General features: G+C 36.2%; 1 protein-coding gene across 17 annotated transcripts in view; it reads right to left on the bottom strand.

Moving 5' to 3' along the window:
• Positions 1–3,039: 3,039 nt before the first annotated feature.
• The window catches only part of LOC113248372 (probable ubiquitin carboxyl-terminal hydrolase FAF-X), a 155,144-nt gene continuing 139,308 nt past the window's right edge, over positions 3,040–18,875 (bottom strand). For 9 of the 17 annotated variants that reach the window (XM_044380522.3, XM_044380523.3, XM_044380529.3 and 6 more), the window contains 10 exons: positions 18,706–18,829; positions 17,870–18,095; positions 17,205–17,334; positions 11,564–11,749; positions 10,940–11,160; positions 10,764–10,852; positions 6,420–6,576; positions 6,013–6,273; positions 5,528–5,623; positions 3,040–4,586 (listed from right to left, as the gene is read on the bottom strand). In XM_044380522.3, the coding sequence (XP_044236457.1) occupies positions 4,452–4,586; positions 5,528–5,623; positions 6,013–6,273; positions 6,420–6,576; positions 10,764–10,852; positions 10,940–11,160; positions 11,564–11,749; positions 17,205–17,334; positions 17,870–18,095; positions 18,706–18,829 (1,625 nt within the window). In that variant the 3' untranslated portion in view covers positions 3,040–4,451. The remainder of the gene's footprint in view (positions 4,587–5,527; positions 5,624–6,012; positions 6,274–6,419; positions 6,577–10,763; positions 10,853–10,939; positions 11,161–11,563; positions 11,750–17,204; positions 17,335–17,869; positions 18,096–18,705; positions 18,830–18,875) is intronic. The other 8 variants (XM_026489772.4, XM_026489773.4, XM_057315533.1 and 5 more) reach the window with 3 other exon arrangements.

The raw sequence follows: 18,875 nt of genomic DNA, 5'->3' as shown, positions 1-18,875 counted from the left end.
CGAGGAAAGGTCCTGTCCCAAACACTGTCTTTCTTTACTGATTGGTCTTCAGTTTCAGCAGACCGTGCAGGATAACAATGTGAGGCCTTTAGCCTTGTGGTGTCAAATAATCAAGCATGTCTACAAGACTGAGCCAATAAAAACTGGGCATCAGGCATGTGTGAGCCTCCCTGATTGTTAATACTCTGGGCATACATGATTATTGGGAGAAGTCTTTTCACTTTTAACTTCCACCAACCCTGTCTCATGTACCTCTTTCCTCCGAAACCCTCCCTGATTTTAATCTATATCCTTTCACTATAATAAACTGATACAATGAGCTATGCAAAGTTTAAGAGCTTTGAGTTCAATGAGTCTTTCAATTAAATTATCAAAATAAAGTACAAGTAACTCATGAGCGAATGTTAAGTAGGAAAAATAGTAATAAAACTTTAAGAAAAATTGGGCACCTGAGTAGCTCAGTTGCCTAAGCATCCATCCAACTCTTGGTTTAGGTTCAGTTCACAATCTCAGGGTCCTGGGATTGAGCCTTGTGTCAGGCTCTGTGTGGGGCTAAGTCGGCTTGAGGACTCTCTTCCTCTGCCCCACTCATGTGCTCTGTCTTAAATGAATATAGTTTTAAACAAAACAAAAAAAACCCAACAATCCTTCAATTAAATTTCTCTCATGACAATGTTCCTCAAACTGAGAGAATAACCATGGCTTTAGCATAAATTCAAAGCAACCCAGATTCACACTCTTCTTTAAGTGGAAACCTACCAAGTAAAACAAAACCTAGCAAGTAAAAACAAAAGTAGAACTTGTCATTAAACTTTTCATAAGGTACGATAAATACCAAAATCATTCCTAGCTGCTCTTTCAATAATAATTGTTCAGGTAATATATAATTCAAATAAATGGTTCAAATACTATAGCCTAAAGATTATTGTGCAATACTGTAATTTTAAATTAAAAATACCAATTTGAATCTCATATGCTACAGAACATTTTTCTCAATAAATGCCGATGTAATATAATTAAAAGCTAAAAATATAATGTTTTAAATTTCCTAGTACTACAAAAAACCTAAAAGAATAAATTATGTATACACTAATGAATACATACAGTGGAAATAAGTACCTTCCTTTTTTTTTCTTAGTACCTTCCTTTTCTTTTTTTTTTTTTAAAGATTTTATTTATTTGACAGAGAGAGACAACCAGCGAGAGAGGGAACACAAGCAGGGGGACAGGGAGAGGAAGAAGCAGGCTCATAGCGTAGGAGCCTGATGTGGGGCCCGATCCCACAACGCCGGGATCATGCCCTGAGCCAAAGGCAGACGCCCAACCGCTGCGCCACCCAGGCGCCCCAGTACCTTCCTTTTCAATCACAAATCTATTTCTTAGTTCAGTTAAAAATACGACTTTTTGTCAAAAGCTCTTTATTAATCCAATTAAAATACCATCCACCTGTACTTGTTAATATATATAAATGGACATTTTTTATTTACAAATTTACCTGTTCAGTAAGAATTTTTTTTTTAAAGATTTTATTTATTTATTTGACAGAGAGAGAGACAGCCAGCGAGAGAGGGAACACAAGCAGGGGGAGTGGGAGAGGAAGAAGCAGGCTCCCAGCGGAGGAGCCCAATGTAGGACTCGATCCCATAATGCCGGGATCACGCCCTGAGCTGAAGGCAGACGCTTAATGACCAAGCCACCCAGGCGCCCCATCCTTTTGCTTTTTAAAAGGTTTACTTATTTACTTTACAGAGTGCACATGCAAGCAGGAGGAGGTGCAGAGGGAGAGGGATTTAGCAGACTCCTGCTGAGTTTGGAGCCCAATGCAGCACTTAACCCCACAACTGTGAGATCGTAAGTCGGACCCTTAACTGACTGAGCCACCTAGGTGCCCCAGTAAAACTTTTTTATAACCTCAAAATCAACAGCTGTGTGGTCATTCACTGGGAGGCATAGAACAGTAAAAATTTTTAGGTGCCTGATATGAATGCTCCCAGATATGGCTGAACAAGGTTGAAAATTTGCCTTTGTATTTTAGCTCTCATACTATAGACTCTGGGGTCTACTGAGTGTCACAGTCTATTCTTTTTTTTCTGCTTTTTGGTGGCAATTTCATTATTTAAAAAAATGTCCCCAAGCAAAGTGCTTAAGCGCTGCCTACTGTTCTTTTAAAAAAAATTTTTTTTAAAGATTTTATTTATTTATTTGACAGAGAGACATAGCGAGAGAGGAAACACAAGCAGGGGGAGTGGGAGAGGGAGAAGCAGGCTCCCAGTGGACCAAGGAGCCTGATGCAGGGCTCGATCCCAGGACTCTGGGATCATGTCCTAAGCCAAAGGCAGATGCTTAGTGACTGAGCTACCCAGGCACCCCACTCGTGTTCTTAAGCACAAGAAGGCTATGTGCAATGACTTAAAGAGAAATTACATTATAGATAAGGATAGTTTAAGAATGAATTACAGGGGTAGGGCACCTGGGTGATTCAGTTAGTTAGGCATCCGACTCTTGATTTCAGTTCAGGTCTTGATCTCAGAGTCATGAGTTCAAGCCCAGCATCGGGACTTAAAAAAAAAAAAAAAAAAGCGGTGTTGGCATTGAGTTCAATGTTAATCAGCAAAATGTAATAAATGAAGACTCTTTAAACAGAAGCACAATAAAATAAAGTTATGTACTGATTGGTACATGAAAATGTGACTAGAAGTTTATACAATCCTAACCCAGTATTTTCTAAGGAATACAGGCTCAATATTCGTTAACTCAGTGTTCCCAGTGACTCTACAGAACTGCTATAAATAATAGGAACTGACTACAAAATTGTGACAAAAGTATACGACTGTTTAACTTGGGATGTTTTAAATGTGCCAATACTTGTTTTTCTTTTCTCTAAACGCAGGCACCTCAAAGAATAAATAATTTCAAGCACAAAGATGCAATGTTTAAAATGTTGAATTCAGTGTCATGCCAGTTATGCTATACAAATAATTTTAATGTATAATGCTTAAAAACAAAACAGTAACAAAAAGCAAAAACACACAAGACAAATTCTTCTTAAATCAAATTCTATTTGTGAATTCAGCAAAATAATTTCTATAAAACAAAACAGCAAAATATTTAAATAGTATATGACAGGCTGTATCTGTCTGCAGGATATTTGGTTTTTAGACAGGTTTTCAAAATATTACACACATTCAAAAGTTACCAGTTCTTTTTTAAATATAGTATTAACTCATGAGTTATAGAATCCCGAAACAAATGTTTATTTTAAAATAGTACTTCAGAATTATATTAACTAACCAGAAGCTTATGTTTTAATTAAATACTACAACATAAAAGATTTGGAATGGAAAAGGAACTGGGACAATTTGTGTTTTCAAGTAAAATTGTGACTGATTAGAAAATCAGCCAGACATCTAGGTGCAATGGTACTTCAAAATATTGTGGGGAATTCTGATGATGGCCACTTCAGTGGGCTTGTGTAAAAGTTTCACCTAATAAACTCTACCATAAAACAAAATAAGCACACAAAATACAGTCGTCTATTATGCTCCACACATTCCGGGGTAGCAAAAGTTTGCATATGCTTTTTAATGTTTTAAAACTCCTACAACCAATACCTTCACATTCTTTATCCCATCAAGAGACTGAACTGTCAAACTGTAAATATAAAGAATATATGAGTAACTGGAAACTGCCTCTTTGTCACATTTTTCCTCTTGTTTTGTATGTACTCTAGGTGTAAGAAATAAAACCTCCGGGTAACAAAACTGTCAATTTGGGGAAACTGCTGTCACTCAGGTGATTTTGTCTTCATTGGCTACACAAACTTAGTGTGAGGCCATGCTAAATGTTACAGCATCACTGTAGCTTTAAACTGATTAACCAGAATAAAAAGGTAATGAAAAATATTCAGACACAATGTTGTATCACCAATATTTCCACATCATCCATATAATTTAAAGGTTACCAAACAGCCTTACATGACTCTAGTAACTAAAAATTAACAAGAAACCAATGGTGTGATTGTTATGAATGGGCTGTTTTATATTACCTTTTTTGATTTTATTTTTGGTAAAGGATTGGATCCAACTGACATGAAGTAGATAATACTGGATGCAGAATGCAGCACAAATAAGAAAATTATTTTGTAGAACTCTGACTCTTCATCAAAAAAAAATTCTTGGTTAAGAATTAACAGTCAAACATTAATATACTATATACATCTTTGCCATTTACATATTAGTATCAGCCATTTAATACAAAACACTATACACTTTCCCCTGCAGGTGGCTTATATATATCGACAGCAAATTTCTGCAAATGAGACAGTGAATAGACTTTCCACTCCATGTTGAATAGTTTTTCTCATTTTGAATACTAGCCAGACACAGAAAAAGTTTGGACAGTAAGGCCTGAGTGCATGGTCTTAAAGGAAGCAGTTAATGATAGGTATTTCACTAATCCTTCATTTGAGATGAGGATACTTCTTCATTGCCTTCAAAATTTTCTTGTGCGCGTTGGCCATTTTTTGGATGGTTATTCAAGTGTTGTGCTGCTGGCCCTGTATATGGCTGTCCATGCACATGATTATTCTGACAGGGTGAAAGAGAGCCGTATGTCAAACTTTTCATATATTAAAATTAAAATAAAAAGAATCATAGGATAAAGTCTCTAAAAGTAGACATGTCTCTTCTAGGGATTTATCTTTTAAAAACAATCATGTAGTACTTATAAAATTACCTATAAATCGATTCTAATATAGTAAGGAATGCAAGTATGATATGATGAACTGTTTTGAGAAAATGTGACTTTATGTTAAAATTGGATTCTGCTTTTACAAGGGAAGTATTTTAAGTGTTCGTGAACAAATGCTCTGTTAAGAGAATGGGTCCTCTGAGTGTGGTCCACAGACTACCAGCATCAGCATCACCTGGAAATTTGTTAGAAATACAAATTCTTACACTCCAACATTTCTAATGAATCAGAAATCCTGGAGTTGGAACTTAGCAATGTATTTAACAAGTGCCTATACATGATTCTGAGGCATATTAAATTATATTGAATGAAAGTTTATGTATATTTCTTACGTTATCATTTTCCCCCCGTGACTTACTATTGAAATCACGCAAACTGATTTTGTAAAACATTTTTACTGCAAAGGACTATTAGGGCAAAAGTAACCAAGATATGTTTGTCTTAAGATTTCTTCAACAGTTATTAATTTTATGTTAATGTGAAATATCACACATTTTTATTAATTACAGTAATTAGCACAAGAGGACTGCCTAACTGCCAGGAAAAATGCCGTAAGGGTAGACTGAAACATGCTGTAACATGATCTCAACTCTAACCACTCTTCTTCTTATCGTGGCAAAGCTATTCTAAATAACCTCTTTATTACTTCATAGTCACAGCCGATAATTTACAAATAAGAAAAATAACTAAATTCTCTTTAAGTACAAAAACTTGTTGAATAAAAACAAAAAGAAACACAAACAAAAAAACATAAAAAACCCATCAAACTCTTCTTTACCTGCTGATAATGAGATCCAGATGAATGAGGATACAATGGGGTGTCTTCTGGTAGAGATGACTCATGCTCATCTGGGGCATCTTGGTCATCTGGCTCCTAATTTTAAATAAAAAAATTAATAATTTGACTATGAATGTTAATTATAAAATGATTTTAATTATATTGACTATGAGTTTTAATTATAAAATACATTTAAATTTATTTTAATCTTTGAGAAGAAAGTCTTAAAAATGCATTGGCTGACTGCTTCAACATTTTTTCATTTAAAGCAAATAAAATATTAGAGAAAAAATTAGATTTTCCCACATATATAATTTTTAGGTAATTTCACAAAAATTTCTCTAAAATAATGCTAACAATGGAGTTAGTAAGTTCCTTTGATTCCTTAATAACAAAATTGAGCAACAAAAAACATTAAAGCCAATGAAACAGCAACACAATTTTTTTTATGTAATAGACACTGGCCTATAAATATAAAGAATTACTTTTCTTTCTTCCATTTTTATCTGCTGCCCCTTGGTGGCTTTTTTTACCTCCTCTGGACAGAGTTCACAAGCTTTTGCAAGAGTCATCCTCGCACTATGGGATCTCTCTAAGAAATAACCATTTGAAGTTTCATTGCTTTGCACTGGAGGAGACCAATTATTGTAAGCATATTGAGGATTGCCAGTATACGGTCTTCTTTCAAGTTCATCTCCAAGCCATTCCACTGCCCAGGTCCACTTTCTTTTAAGATCTCCATTACCCTTCAAAAGAAGAAAAAAACTACATGAAAAAATTTGGAATAATTTTCAATGTTAACTTAAATTCTAAGTCCAAATTTTCACAATTTTTTAAAGCAGTTCTTAATTATGATACAGAATATCACATGATATGAGAAGAAAATTCTCACCTGTAATATTTGGTAAGCAACAGGACAATTGCTGAAGAGTGCTACCATACATTTTATACATTGGTATGCTCTTTTTTGATAGTGATTCTTAGAACGCTGGATTGTATCAAACAAACCATCTCGATCATCTGGGATTCCTTTAAGTGCATTATGAATTCTAAAAAAGAAGACATAAAAATTTATAGTATCTAGTAGCTAAACTGTGCCTACTCAGTGCCGTTCATTACATGTTTTGATATAATCATTGAATCCATTTAACCCTACAGTTAATTACCTAAGTATTATAAACCCAATTAATAGGTGAAAAGACAAGTACAGAATTCAGTTTGCCTGATGTCATAGAACTAGCAAGTTAGAGAGATGGCTAAAGTCTGTCTGAAGAATCTGAAGTCTTTTTTTTTTTTTTTTTAAGATTTTATTTATTCATTTGACATTTGACAGAGAGCACAAAGAGGAGAAGCAGCAGGCAGGGCAGAGGGAGAAGCAGGTTGCCCTCTGAGCAGGGACCCTGAGCCAAAGGCAGATGCCCAACAACTGAGCCACCCAGGCGCCCCTGAAGAGTCTGAAGTCTTACTCAAATTATTAATCCAAAATTATTGTTAACTATAATTTAAATGCATTACTAATAGTGAATTAAAGATTAAAATTAACTACATCTATGTCTGCAAGACTGTTTCAGTTGAGAATAATTTGAGTTTGATCAAATTACTTTGAGTCAGATCATTCTTTTAAAAAGATTTATTTTAGAGAAAGAAGGGAGAGTGTGCGTACACACGTGCAGGAGACAGGAGTGCAGAGGGAGAGATAAAGACAGAATCTCAAACAGACTCCCCGCTGGGCTCAGAGCCTGACAGGAGGCTAATCCTACAACCCTGAGATCATAATTTAGCAAAAACCAAAAGTTGGATGATTAACTGACTGAGCCACCCAGGCACCCTCCGCATCTCTTTTTTTAAAGACTGCAGTCTAGGGGCGCCTGGGTGGCTCAGTCGTTAAGCGTCTGCCTTCGGCTCAGGGCGTGGTCCCGGCATTATGGGATCAGGCCCCACATCAGGCTCCTCCGCTGGGAGCCTGCTTCTTCCTCTCCCACTCCCCCTGCTTGTGTTCCCTCTCTCGCTGGCTGTCTCTGTCAAATAAATAAATAAAATCTTAAAAAAAAAAAAAAGAGTACAGTCTAGTGAGTATGTAAGTGATGTAATTTGACAGTATAAAATGAACTTGAATTCTAATCATTAGAATACACATATGGTAGATAGAGCAATTTTTACTGGCAAAAGTACAACTTGGCTGATTTGCTAATAATCAGATTGTACTGCAGTTCTAACCAAATCTCAGCATAATGTTTTATACAGCCAATTATTTCTTATTTTTCTCAAAAGCCAATTTAAAATTAACTGTGGGCAAAACATGCCTTCTTTCTTTTCTAGGAGGACCGAGATAGTGTGTAGAGAAAGTCTCTTTTTCACCATTTACTTTACTTACTAGAACATCATTATATTCCAAATCAAAACCAGATTTTTTGGTTTTGTGTGTTTTTATTTATTTGGTAGCCTCTACCCACAATGTGGGACTCAAACTCCTGACCCCAAGATCAAGAGTTACATGCTCTCGACTGAGCCAGGCAGACACCTGTTTCATGCTTTTGTTTTATAGTATACACATTCATAATCCAAGTCTTGTTTATCTTGGAATACTATAATATTGTAGTATATACTTTATTCTTCAGTTTTAAGTGGTAATGAAGTCAGTCAGTGTTTTTGCCACATAACCATTACTTCAACTGCTTTTTTTTTTTTTAAAGGTTTTATTTATTTGACAGAGAGAGAGACATCCAGAGAGGGAGGGACCACAAGCAGGGGGAGTGAGAGAGGAAGAAGCAGGCTCCCAGCAGAGGAGCCCGATGTGGGGCTTGATCCCATAACGCCGGGATCACGCCCCGAGCCGAAGGCAGACGCTTAACGACTGAGCCACCCAGGCGCCCCTCAACTGCTTTTTATATAGCATTGTATATATCGTGTATATTGTCTTTGCCTGTCCTGTTGCCTATAACTTGTCTGGCACATACCAGATACTTTGTAATGTAAATTGAATAAACTAAATGTTCATTATAATCTCACTCTAACGTGGAATTTAAGAAACAAAACAGATGAACATGTGGGAAGGGCGGAAAAAAGAAAAAAACGGAGAGAAAGAAACCATGAGACTTAACCACAGAGAACAAACAGGGTAGTTTGAGGAAGGAAGGTGGGGGATGGGCCAGATAGATGACGGACATTAAGGAGGGCACCTGTTGGGATGAGCACTGGGTGTTGTATGTAAGTGATCAATCACTGAAATGTACTCCTAAAACCAATATTGCACTGTATGTTAACTAAGTAGAATTCAAATTAAGAAAAAATATCAAATTCTCTCAATACTAAAACAGTTACTGAGTAATGAATGAGTGTAGATTGGAACTTGTAGTACTCTTGTCTCAAAGTGACTGGTTTTAGTTAATGCTATTTTGACATTAACTGATTTGTTTGAAATCTGTGATGGTTAATGAGGTGATGACTTAAAAACATTTAATTCAAAAAGTCTAGTATTTCTAGTCCCCCTGAAATTCAAGACTGTAATCATTAAACACTACAAATTTATAAAATAATGTAGAGTGCCTGGGCAGTTAAGCTGATTAAGCATCTGCCTTCAGGTCATGATCCCAGGGTCCTGGGATCCAGTTCCGACAGGGCTTCCTGCTCGGCAGGGAACCTGTTTCTCCCCTTCTCCCTTCCCCTGCTTGTACTCTCTCTGTCAAATTAATAAGTAAAATCTTAAGAAAAAAAAAAGTAGGGTTATTTTCACCTTTTTCTTTGGATTATGACTAATGGGTGACAATATGCTTATATTTGTTTCCTTTAAAATAAACTACTATAAAATAATGCTTGTAGGAAGAAAAGTAAGGGATATTGGGTAACTAATTCTAAATCATCACCTAGGGGCTCCTGGGTGGCTCAGATGGTTAAGTGTCTGTGGATCTCAGCTGAGGTCTTGAGCTTAGAGTGGTGAGTTCCACCCTAGCACTGGGCTCTAACTGGGTGTAGAAACTACTTAAAAAAAAAAAAAAAAATCACCTGTGGGCTGAATTTTATGGCAAAGAACATATAGAGGAATTAGGGGAGAAAGCCTTAAAGTAAGTAATTATCCCTTTTGGGGCACCTGGGTAGCTCAGTCATTTAAGTATCTGCCTTCAGCTCAGGTCATGATCCCAGGGTCCTGGGATGGAGCCCCTCGTGGAGTTCCCAGATCAGTGGGGAGCCATCTTTTCCCTCATTGCCCTGGGTTCTCTCTCTCACATAAATAAAAAAAACATGTTATCACTTTTGACTCTTCATATACTTATAAAAACCCCAAACAGACTACGATTACTTTTAGAAACTAAATGTTCCGTAGTATAACTAATTAAAAAACAAGTATGGGTCACCCTGATCAGTGGCGCAGTCAGTTAAATGTCCAACTTTTGGTTTTGGCTCAGGTTGTGATCTCAGGATGGTGAGATGGAGCCCTTGTTTGGAGCTCTTGCCTGAGAGCAGAATCTGGTTAAGATTTCTCTGCCCCAGACTAGTGCCCTCAACTCCATTTCCCCCTGCCCTAGCACTCACTAAGACAAATAAATCTTTAAAATGAAAAAAAAAAAACCACACAAAAAAACCACAAATAAAAAATCCAAATATAATACAATCCTAAAATATATTCATGGAACTTAAATACGTATCAAAAGACTATGCTAGTTTTCTTAAAAAAAAAAAAAGGAAAGGAAAAAGTGAAAAATATTTAGGAGAAGAAAAAAAGTAATATTAAGAGCGAAACTAGAACTTTAGATGGAAAAATTAAAAATGAAACAAAATTGTAGTAGATGAGTCATTTCATTTTAATTTTTTTGAAGATTTTATTTATTTGAGAGAGAGAGAGGAGCGAGAGAGCACAAGCATGGGGCAGGCAGAGGTAGAGGGAGAAGCAGACTCCCTGCTGAGCATGACCTGAGAGGAAGGCAGAACCTTAACACACTGGGCCACCCATGTGCCCCTTCATTTTAATTTTCATTATTTCTTTCTTTTTAATGGCGAATTTAGTTTTAAGTAATCTCTACACTCAAATTAGGGCCCAAACTCACAATCTTGACATTAACAGTCACATGTTCTATCAACTGAGCTAGCCAGGTACTCCTAATTTCTTCTTATTATTTCTAAGATAAAACAATAACCAGCTTCAAGAATTAAAAATGTATTTGACAGCTAGTGGTTTCAATTATTATTTTTAGAACCTAAAGAAATGTGATTATTCTGATAGCAAAAAGTCTGTAACCACCTGTGAGTCTGCCAAGAATCTTCGATAAGTAAGATCTGCAAAAGTAAATCCAAATATGGCCGAAGTTCATAGGTGTATGAATATGCAACCTAGGACAAGTAAAACATAGTTGAATTACTAATTTAAAGGAATCATGAATCAAATTATGGACATATGAATGTTTATTTTCCATTAACCTGCCAGAGAAGTTCACTGAGGACAGTAGATGAGAACTGAGGATTCTCCCAGCAGCAAAAACGAAGTAATTTGATGGTTTCCTCTGAGTTACTGCAGTCTTCAATAATTTTCTTCACATAACTTGTTCTCACAAACAAAATGTCTGCCACATTCTGCTGAATTGGCATTATAGGTTGTGATAAATTAGGATCACCAAAAGGATTGGGAAGAGGGGGATTACCTAGAATAGATTTGTCATCAATGAAAAGCCAATAAACTTCTATACAAAATAATACTACTGAATTTTTTACTTCAAAAACGGACTGTAAATTAACTTTCCCAGGTTCATTAAAATAATCAGATATATTCTAAGATAACCCAAACACTGACACTGAAGACAAAAAAATTAAAATTAAAATTCTTATGCCAACCATTTCATAAGTAAGGGATTTATCACAGTAGGTAGTAAATTTTTAAAAATTCTTTTTGGAAACATGAAAAAGCCTCATGATTTAAAAAAAATAACAAAAGCATGAGCCTTCAGACTTAGTTCATTTTTATAGATATTCAGACATTTAATTAAGTAATAAAGACGTCTACCATTATTGTTAAGTTATGATACAGAATAAAACAGTCTACTTTACCATTGATTGAAGACTGCATTCTTGATGAGACATTGCAACAGCGGATTAGCTGAGACACTACTGAGTATAATTTGCCCAATTCAGCATACTGATATTTGATTGGAGGACCTGGTCCTTCATCTAAAGACACTAGCATGAATGTAGCAGGTACACTCAATTTCAAAAGCTGTGTTTTTTCTGCCACACCTATCAAAAAGGAGAGAAGAATATATGTCAGAGAAATAAACAAAAACAATTAGAATGGCAAGTGTTGCATTAATAAAAAGTAATTATCTAATATAGCTGCCTATAGTTTTATGAAAGTTCATCTTCGCTGTTTAAACTACAGAAATACTGGGGTGCCTGGGTGGTTCAGTCGTTAAGCATCTGCTTTCAGCTCAGGGTGTGATCCCGGCATTGTGGGATCGAGCCCCACATCAGGCTCCACCGCTAGGAGCCTGCTTCTTCTTCTCTCACTCCCCCTGCTTGTGTTCCCTCTCTCGCTGGCTGTCTCTCTGTCAAATAAATAAATCTTAAAAAAAAGAAAGTCAGAAATGTTAAAAAAAAAAAAACTACAGAAACACAGACAGAACAAAAAATACATCAAGTTTAATTATTCTAACTGAAATTTTGATTGTGTCATTCCTATAACACCGAGCTCTAAGGAAGTATACTGTTTAGGATCTAGAGACATAGAGTGGCCTAGATGGAGCCTCTCATCAATATAAAGTAAGGTACGGACACCTGGGTGGCTTAGTTACACATCTGCCTTTGGCTCAGGTCATGATTCTGGGGGGGTTTTGGGATTGAGCCCCTTGTGGGGCTCCCTGCTCTGTGGGGACTCTGCTTCTTTCTCTCCTTCCCCCTCTGCCGCTCCCCAACCCCACTCATGTGCTCACTCTCAAATGAATAAATAAAAATCATTATTTTTAAAGATTTTATTTATTTATTTGACAGAGAAAGAGTGCATGTGCACACCATGGGGAGTGGGAGAAGCTCAGCTTGCTCCACTGATCAAGGAGCCCAATGTTGGGCTGGATCCAAGGACCCTCGGATCATGACCTGAGCCGAAGGAAGATGCTTAACCGACTGAGCCACCCAGGCGCCCCTAAAAAAATTAATAAAAAAAATAAAGTATGGTAATAAAGACAAACTAAATTAATTATAAATAAAACGTCTTTTGTAAACTGTCATTCTCTTTTCCCTTCCCAAGCAAAAAAAGAAAGAAAAAATTGAGGGGGGGGGGGAGGTCTAAATTTGCTGCTTTTCTTATTTTTCCAAATCTCATGACCGTTTAGTGCCTGCCCCAACCTTCTTGGTTTGAAGGTAAGAACAGTTCTCAAACTTTACTTCCTACTTCTCAAAACTCTTCAACCTTGGATTCCCTCTTATTTTCTTTCTACCTCCCTTTCCCTTCCTCCCTCCCTAAGATTTTATTTATTTGACAGAGAGAGAGAGAGAGCGCAAGAGAGGGAACACAAGCAGGTGGAGTGGGAGAGGAAGAAGCAGGCCTCCTGGTGAGCAGGGAGCCCGATGTGGGGCTCGATCCCAGAACCCTGTGATCATGACCTGAGCTGAAGGCAGATGCTTAATGACTGAGCCACCCAGGCACCCCTCTTTTCTTGCTATTTCTTAATCTTAGTTGTGAATTCTTCTTTCTAGTTATGAAGCTGGTTTTTCTTCAATGTTCTCATTCTCATCACACTACTTACTTTCCTTGTGATTAAATCTACAGTGATAGAAATATTCATTGAGATATATGAAATTTGGATATATACATCTCATGTTTACTGAACTTCTTCATTTAAGAGTGAAACATACTTTCAATCTTCCCAAATGGGTTGCTCTTCCTAGGTTTCCTCTCAGTAAATGGCACCACTACTCTCTCTCTTTTTTTTTAATGATTTTATTATTTTATTTGACAGAGACAGCCAGTGAGAGAGGGAACACAAGCAGGGGGAGTGGGAGAGGAAGAAGCAGGCTCCTAGCAGAGGAGCCTGATGTGGGGCTCGATCCCAGAACGCCGGGATCACGCCCTGAGCTGAAGGCAGACGCTTAACGACTGCACCACCCAGGCACCCCAAACCACTACTCTCTTACTTCCTCAAGTCATATCTTGGTCTTTTTCTTTAAAGAAAAATTTTTTATTAAGTAATCTCTACACCCAGATGGACTGTGAACCTGAGATCAAGAGTCGCATGCTTTATACTACTGAATGAGCCAGTAGTCAGTGTAATCTTTATGGCAAACCTTAATAAATAGGCCTCCCTATCCCCCAGGAATATGTTCCAAGACCTCCAACACTTAGTACTGAACCCCATATATACTATGTTTTTTAACCTATACTCACATACATTATAAATTAGACATGATAAGGGATTAACAACAATAATAAAATAGAACAATTATTAACACACTGTATTGAGTTATAAGGATGTGATCTTTCTCTCAAAATACCTTACTGTACTCTACTCACCATTCTTCTTGTGATGATGTGAGATGATAAAATGCCTGTGTGAATGATGTAATGTAATGTTAGGCTATCACTGACCTTCTGACAGTATCTCAAGGGGAGGATCATATGTTTCTCGACCACGGGCAGATGGTGCGCATAACTGAAACCACAGACTGAAACCATAGAGATGTGGGGACTACTGCTATGCTATAATGGTTCTCAATGCCCTCATGATAAACTATAAACTTTTTCTCACAAGACTTGTCAAAACACCATGTGTTAGAGCATCTTGCTAATTCCTTCTCCTACATTGTATCTTTTACTAATTCAAGTCATACTGAGTAACTTTCACACTGTCCAATAAACCATTCACTCTGTTTACCAACAAATTCCCATATTACTTTCTCCAGCAAAACCCTTTCTTACTCTCTAGTGTAGTTCAGGTAGGCCTTGGATGTATGTCATAGCATCTGTATATTCCTTTGTATCACAGTATTTTATATCCTATTAAAATTCCTTATGCATTGCTATATTCCCAGGACCAATAAAGACAGGTTCACAATGTTTTATGTGAAATCTAAAATTTTGAAAAACCTAGTTTTTTTTGGAAAAAAAAAATGCTACTGTTGGGACGCCTGTGTGGTTCAGTGGGTTATGAAGCGTCTTCCTTTGGCTCAGGTTATGATCTCAGAGTCTGGGGACTGAGTCCCACATCTGGCTCCCTGCTCAGTGGGGAGCCTGTTTATCCCCTCTTTGTGATCTCTCTCTGGCAAATGAATAAATAAAATCTATGAAATAAAAAATAATGCTGGTGTTATGACACATTTTTTGGTGAAGCCTGTCTGGCTTTAACTGTTCTGTTCTCCCAGCCACTGTCACAGAATGAATATTCATTACTGAAATATTCAAGTTTGATTATGGGGTGCTGCTGCAGACCTTACTGAGAAGGTCAAGAAATGTATGGCAAATGCAGTGTTTCACCTTTCTAAAATCCAAAAAATTTTGAAACGTAAAATAAGGCCTTAGGAATTTAATATTAAGATTTATCAATGTATAATTACTTATGGAAATATAAATTACTATTAAATTCTATGGACCAAAATAAATGATTTGTGAATAAACAATATCTAAAATTAAAATTACAGGTGTGCTTGAGTGGCTCTATTGGTTAAGCATCTGACTCTTGATTTCCACTCAGGCTGTGATCTCAGGGTCATGGGATCAAGCCCCTGTCAGGTTCTGCAGTGAAGCTGGCCTAAGATTCTGTCTTCCTCTCCTTTTGCCCCTCTCCCAACAACCACTCCTGCTTTCACTTGCACTCTTAAAACAAACAAGCAAACAAAACCCCAAAAAACAAAACCTACAAAATCATTTCTGTTGAATGCTTAAAGTTTTACATTAAAAATATGAATATAAGTAAGGATAAAACCCTCCCAAATCTTGGCAGCTCTTTCTGCCCACATGTCCTGTCCCTGTGCTATTAATGAAAATACCCTTTTGCACCAGAAAAACAAGGACAACAAAAAATGTGTGCTTGTTTGTGTGATACCTGCTTAACTATAAGATTCCCAGAATCTCAATGAGAGATACATAAGGGAAAGGATAACACACTACAGAGACAATGGGAGAAAAGAGAACAAAAGTAAAATTTTCTATTAAGTAATCAGCAGTGACTGATCGATTAGTTGATCAAGTTCGTACTTTTACTTTACAAAGAGGAACATTTAGATAAACAGTATCATCTTGGATACAAAATATCTGTAATTAAAATGACTTCTGGGGTGGGCCTGGGTGGCTCCTAAGGATAGGAAAAACTATTTTCTGAAGGATCCCAGGTGGTTGTATTTGTCAGGTTTAGGAATCACTTCCTATGGGGCTCCTGGGTGGCTCAGTTGGTGAAGTGTCTGCCTTCAGCTCAGGTCATGATCCAAGGGTCCTGGGATCAAGCCCCACATTGGGCTCCTTGCTTAGCGGGGAGTCTGCTTTTTCCTGTCCCTCCCCTTCTACCACCCCTCCAACCTCATACTCTTGCTCTCACTCAAATAAAATCCTTAAAAATAAATAAATAAATAAATAAATAAATAAATAAATAAATAAATAAAATGACCTCTGAACTAATTCCTCATAAAATTCTACTCAAATATATGTTAATATTGCAAAATTTTTACCTAAACCATACCTTAAAATTAGTAATTCTGAGCTACTGTTGCATCAACACCTGAATCACTGAGGTTTAAATTTTGTAATGTAAACGTAACAAAATTTACTCTTTCAAAACTCTTTACAATAATCTAAAAGAATATTAAACATTTTAGAAAATTTCTTAAGTATATTCTCAACTATCCATGCATTCAGAAAACAGTGACTAAGTGGTACTGTGCAAAAAGCCCTGATCACAAGAATTTTATGCTCTAGTTGCGGTGGGCATGACAAAAAAAACTAAGAAGAAATTAACATAAGAAAAGCGTATTTGAAAATAGTTACTGATACTGATTTCAAAAGAATTTAATAACTTATGTACATTTTCACTGACTTCAATTTAACAAAAACATAGGCAGGCACAGGGCAACATCTTTAGAAAGTGATTCTTTTTCAAAAAAATGTTTTTAAAGGATTTTATTTTATTTATTTGAGAGAGAGTGAGGGAGAGAAAAAGCATGAGAGGGGGGAAGGACAGGAAAAAGCAGACTCCCTGCTGAGCAGGGAGCCCGAAGAGGAGCTTGATCTTATGACCCCGAGATCACAACCTGAGCCAAAGGCAGATGCTCAACCAACTGAGTCACCCAGGAGCCCCACAGGAAGTTATTCCTAAACCTGACAAATACAACCACCTGGGATCCTTCAGAAAATAGTTTTTCCTACCCCTAGGAATTCTGATTCATATCATGTGGGATTATAGCCTGTGAAAGTTTTTTTAAACCAGCATTAGGAGATAAAAATGTGAGCAAGACATACTTGTTGAACTTAACAACTATAGAGGAAATAATGAAGCGCATAAATTACCAGGACCTGTGAAGCGCATAAATTACCAGGATGAAAACTGCCATTAAAAAGTGATACAAAAAATCTGCAATGGATTTTAACAACATAAACATGGAATACTGCTTCTATTTCAGAAGAAATCAGATCTCATCACTGCATTAAAATACATTTATCATTTACTACTAAATATGAAATACACTATATGGAATTAGTAAACATTCTTACCTAAATTGGCATACATTACAAACAGATTGAAATATTGCTGTAAATGACGGCCATGCTCTGAAACTTCCCTTCTGAGGAGATTTAATACTGCTCTTAGTAAGTGATCGCTCAAGCTTAAGTTATCACATGCCTGTGAAGGATAAAATATTTTATTAGCAAGCAGATGGAGAAAGAATACTTCCCACATATGTTTGTATCACGATACGTTCATATATATGACTGCATTAGGCAGAAATATCAGGAAGGAAATTACTAAAAACAGTTGCTTATACAGAGACGGAAGCAGAGCTGGAAATTTCATTGTGGGTGTTACGGTTGTAACTGCAAAAAAAAAAAAAAAAATCCACGTGTACAGTTTTATGCTAAATAGGCTACTTAAAAAATTCAAATTTAGGCATTATGAAAGTAAACCCTCCCTGAAAATATGTAATCTGAAGACTTACTATGTAAGTGCTAGTAACCAAAGAAGAAATTTTCCTTACATTCTGAAAGAACCCAATAATCATACTCATTGCTGTGAAATAATTTTAATAAACTCAATAATGTATGCATGCTTGCATATATATATGGCATCTGTGTTAAAAAGATGCATATGTTTAGTAATTTGATCTTGCAGCAAACAAAATTTACTTGTATTTCATTGTTAGAGAAAAGCTTTCAATTACCTGACCAGAAAGTCCAGGAGATGTAAATGATGAAGGACAAGGCCCATCTTGCAAAGAAAAATGTGCAATAAATACTATAAGTTTTGCAAATGCACCCCTCACTTCTGCACTAGGACACTCGAGGAGATATTCAGAGAAGCGATTTGAAACATTAAAAAGAACATTATGAGCAAACCAAAAACGCACATTTTTGCTATGACGGAGTAGAATGCACAGTGCATCATACCTAAAACAGAAAAATAAATGAATATCAACTTTTATTAATGTGCTTCTGTTTTGATTTCTATAGCGAAGCAACAGACTTCTATGAATCAAATAAAAAAGCAAGTTCTCTACAATTAAAGGTCATGGTTGATTGTAGTAAATCATCAGAACTGCTAGTCACAAAATGAATTCAATGAGAACTTGTACAGGTTGATGCAAATGTATTTTCAAATTACTTCCTGATGGGAGTGATCTTCTACTGTGAAAGATGCTGAAAACAGCCGTTTGATCAAAGTATTATAATGTCCTCCATATTTTTACAATTAGAAGTTTAAGACCATAAACACTTAAAAAAAAATCTTCTATATTTTTAAACTAAAGTCAAATTCCATCTAGATAAAGCTTAAAACTTTCATGATGAAACAGAAAAAGATACAATTTAGTAGAAATAGGAGTCAATTTTTGACTAGAAAGCATACTAAGATTAAGCAATTTTAATATTCTTTTCAATATTACTACAAAATTTTTATCCTATGTTTCAAATAAGAGTCTCATGGCTAGGGAAAAATAAGCAGTGCAGTATTGATGCAAACCAACTCTGAGTATAATATGTATAAAATTCAGTCATGTACCAATCACTGGCAGGGCCACGGACAATTTTCTTGGTGTGAAATCCAGTGGTAAAGAGGAATCTAGCTGCGAGCTGAATACTAATCATAGTGATTTCTTCTGCTTCAGGCAACAAGTGATCTTGTCCTTTAAAAAAAAAATATATATAATCAGACAATTTAAATGTATGTAT

Source organism: Ursus arctos, chromosome Y, assembly GCF_023065955.2.
Source record: "Ursus arctos isolate Adak ecotype North America chromosome Y, UrsArc2.0, whole genome shotgun sequence".
NCBI classification, from domain to species: domain Eukaryota; kingdom Metazoa; phylum Chordata; class Mammalia; order Carnivora; family Ursidae; genus Ursus; species Ursus arctos.
Note: the sequence above shows the minus strand (reverse complement) of the source record. Positions and strands in the feature narration are given on the sequence as shown.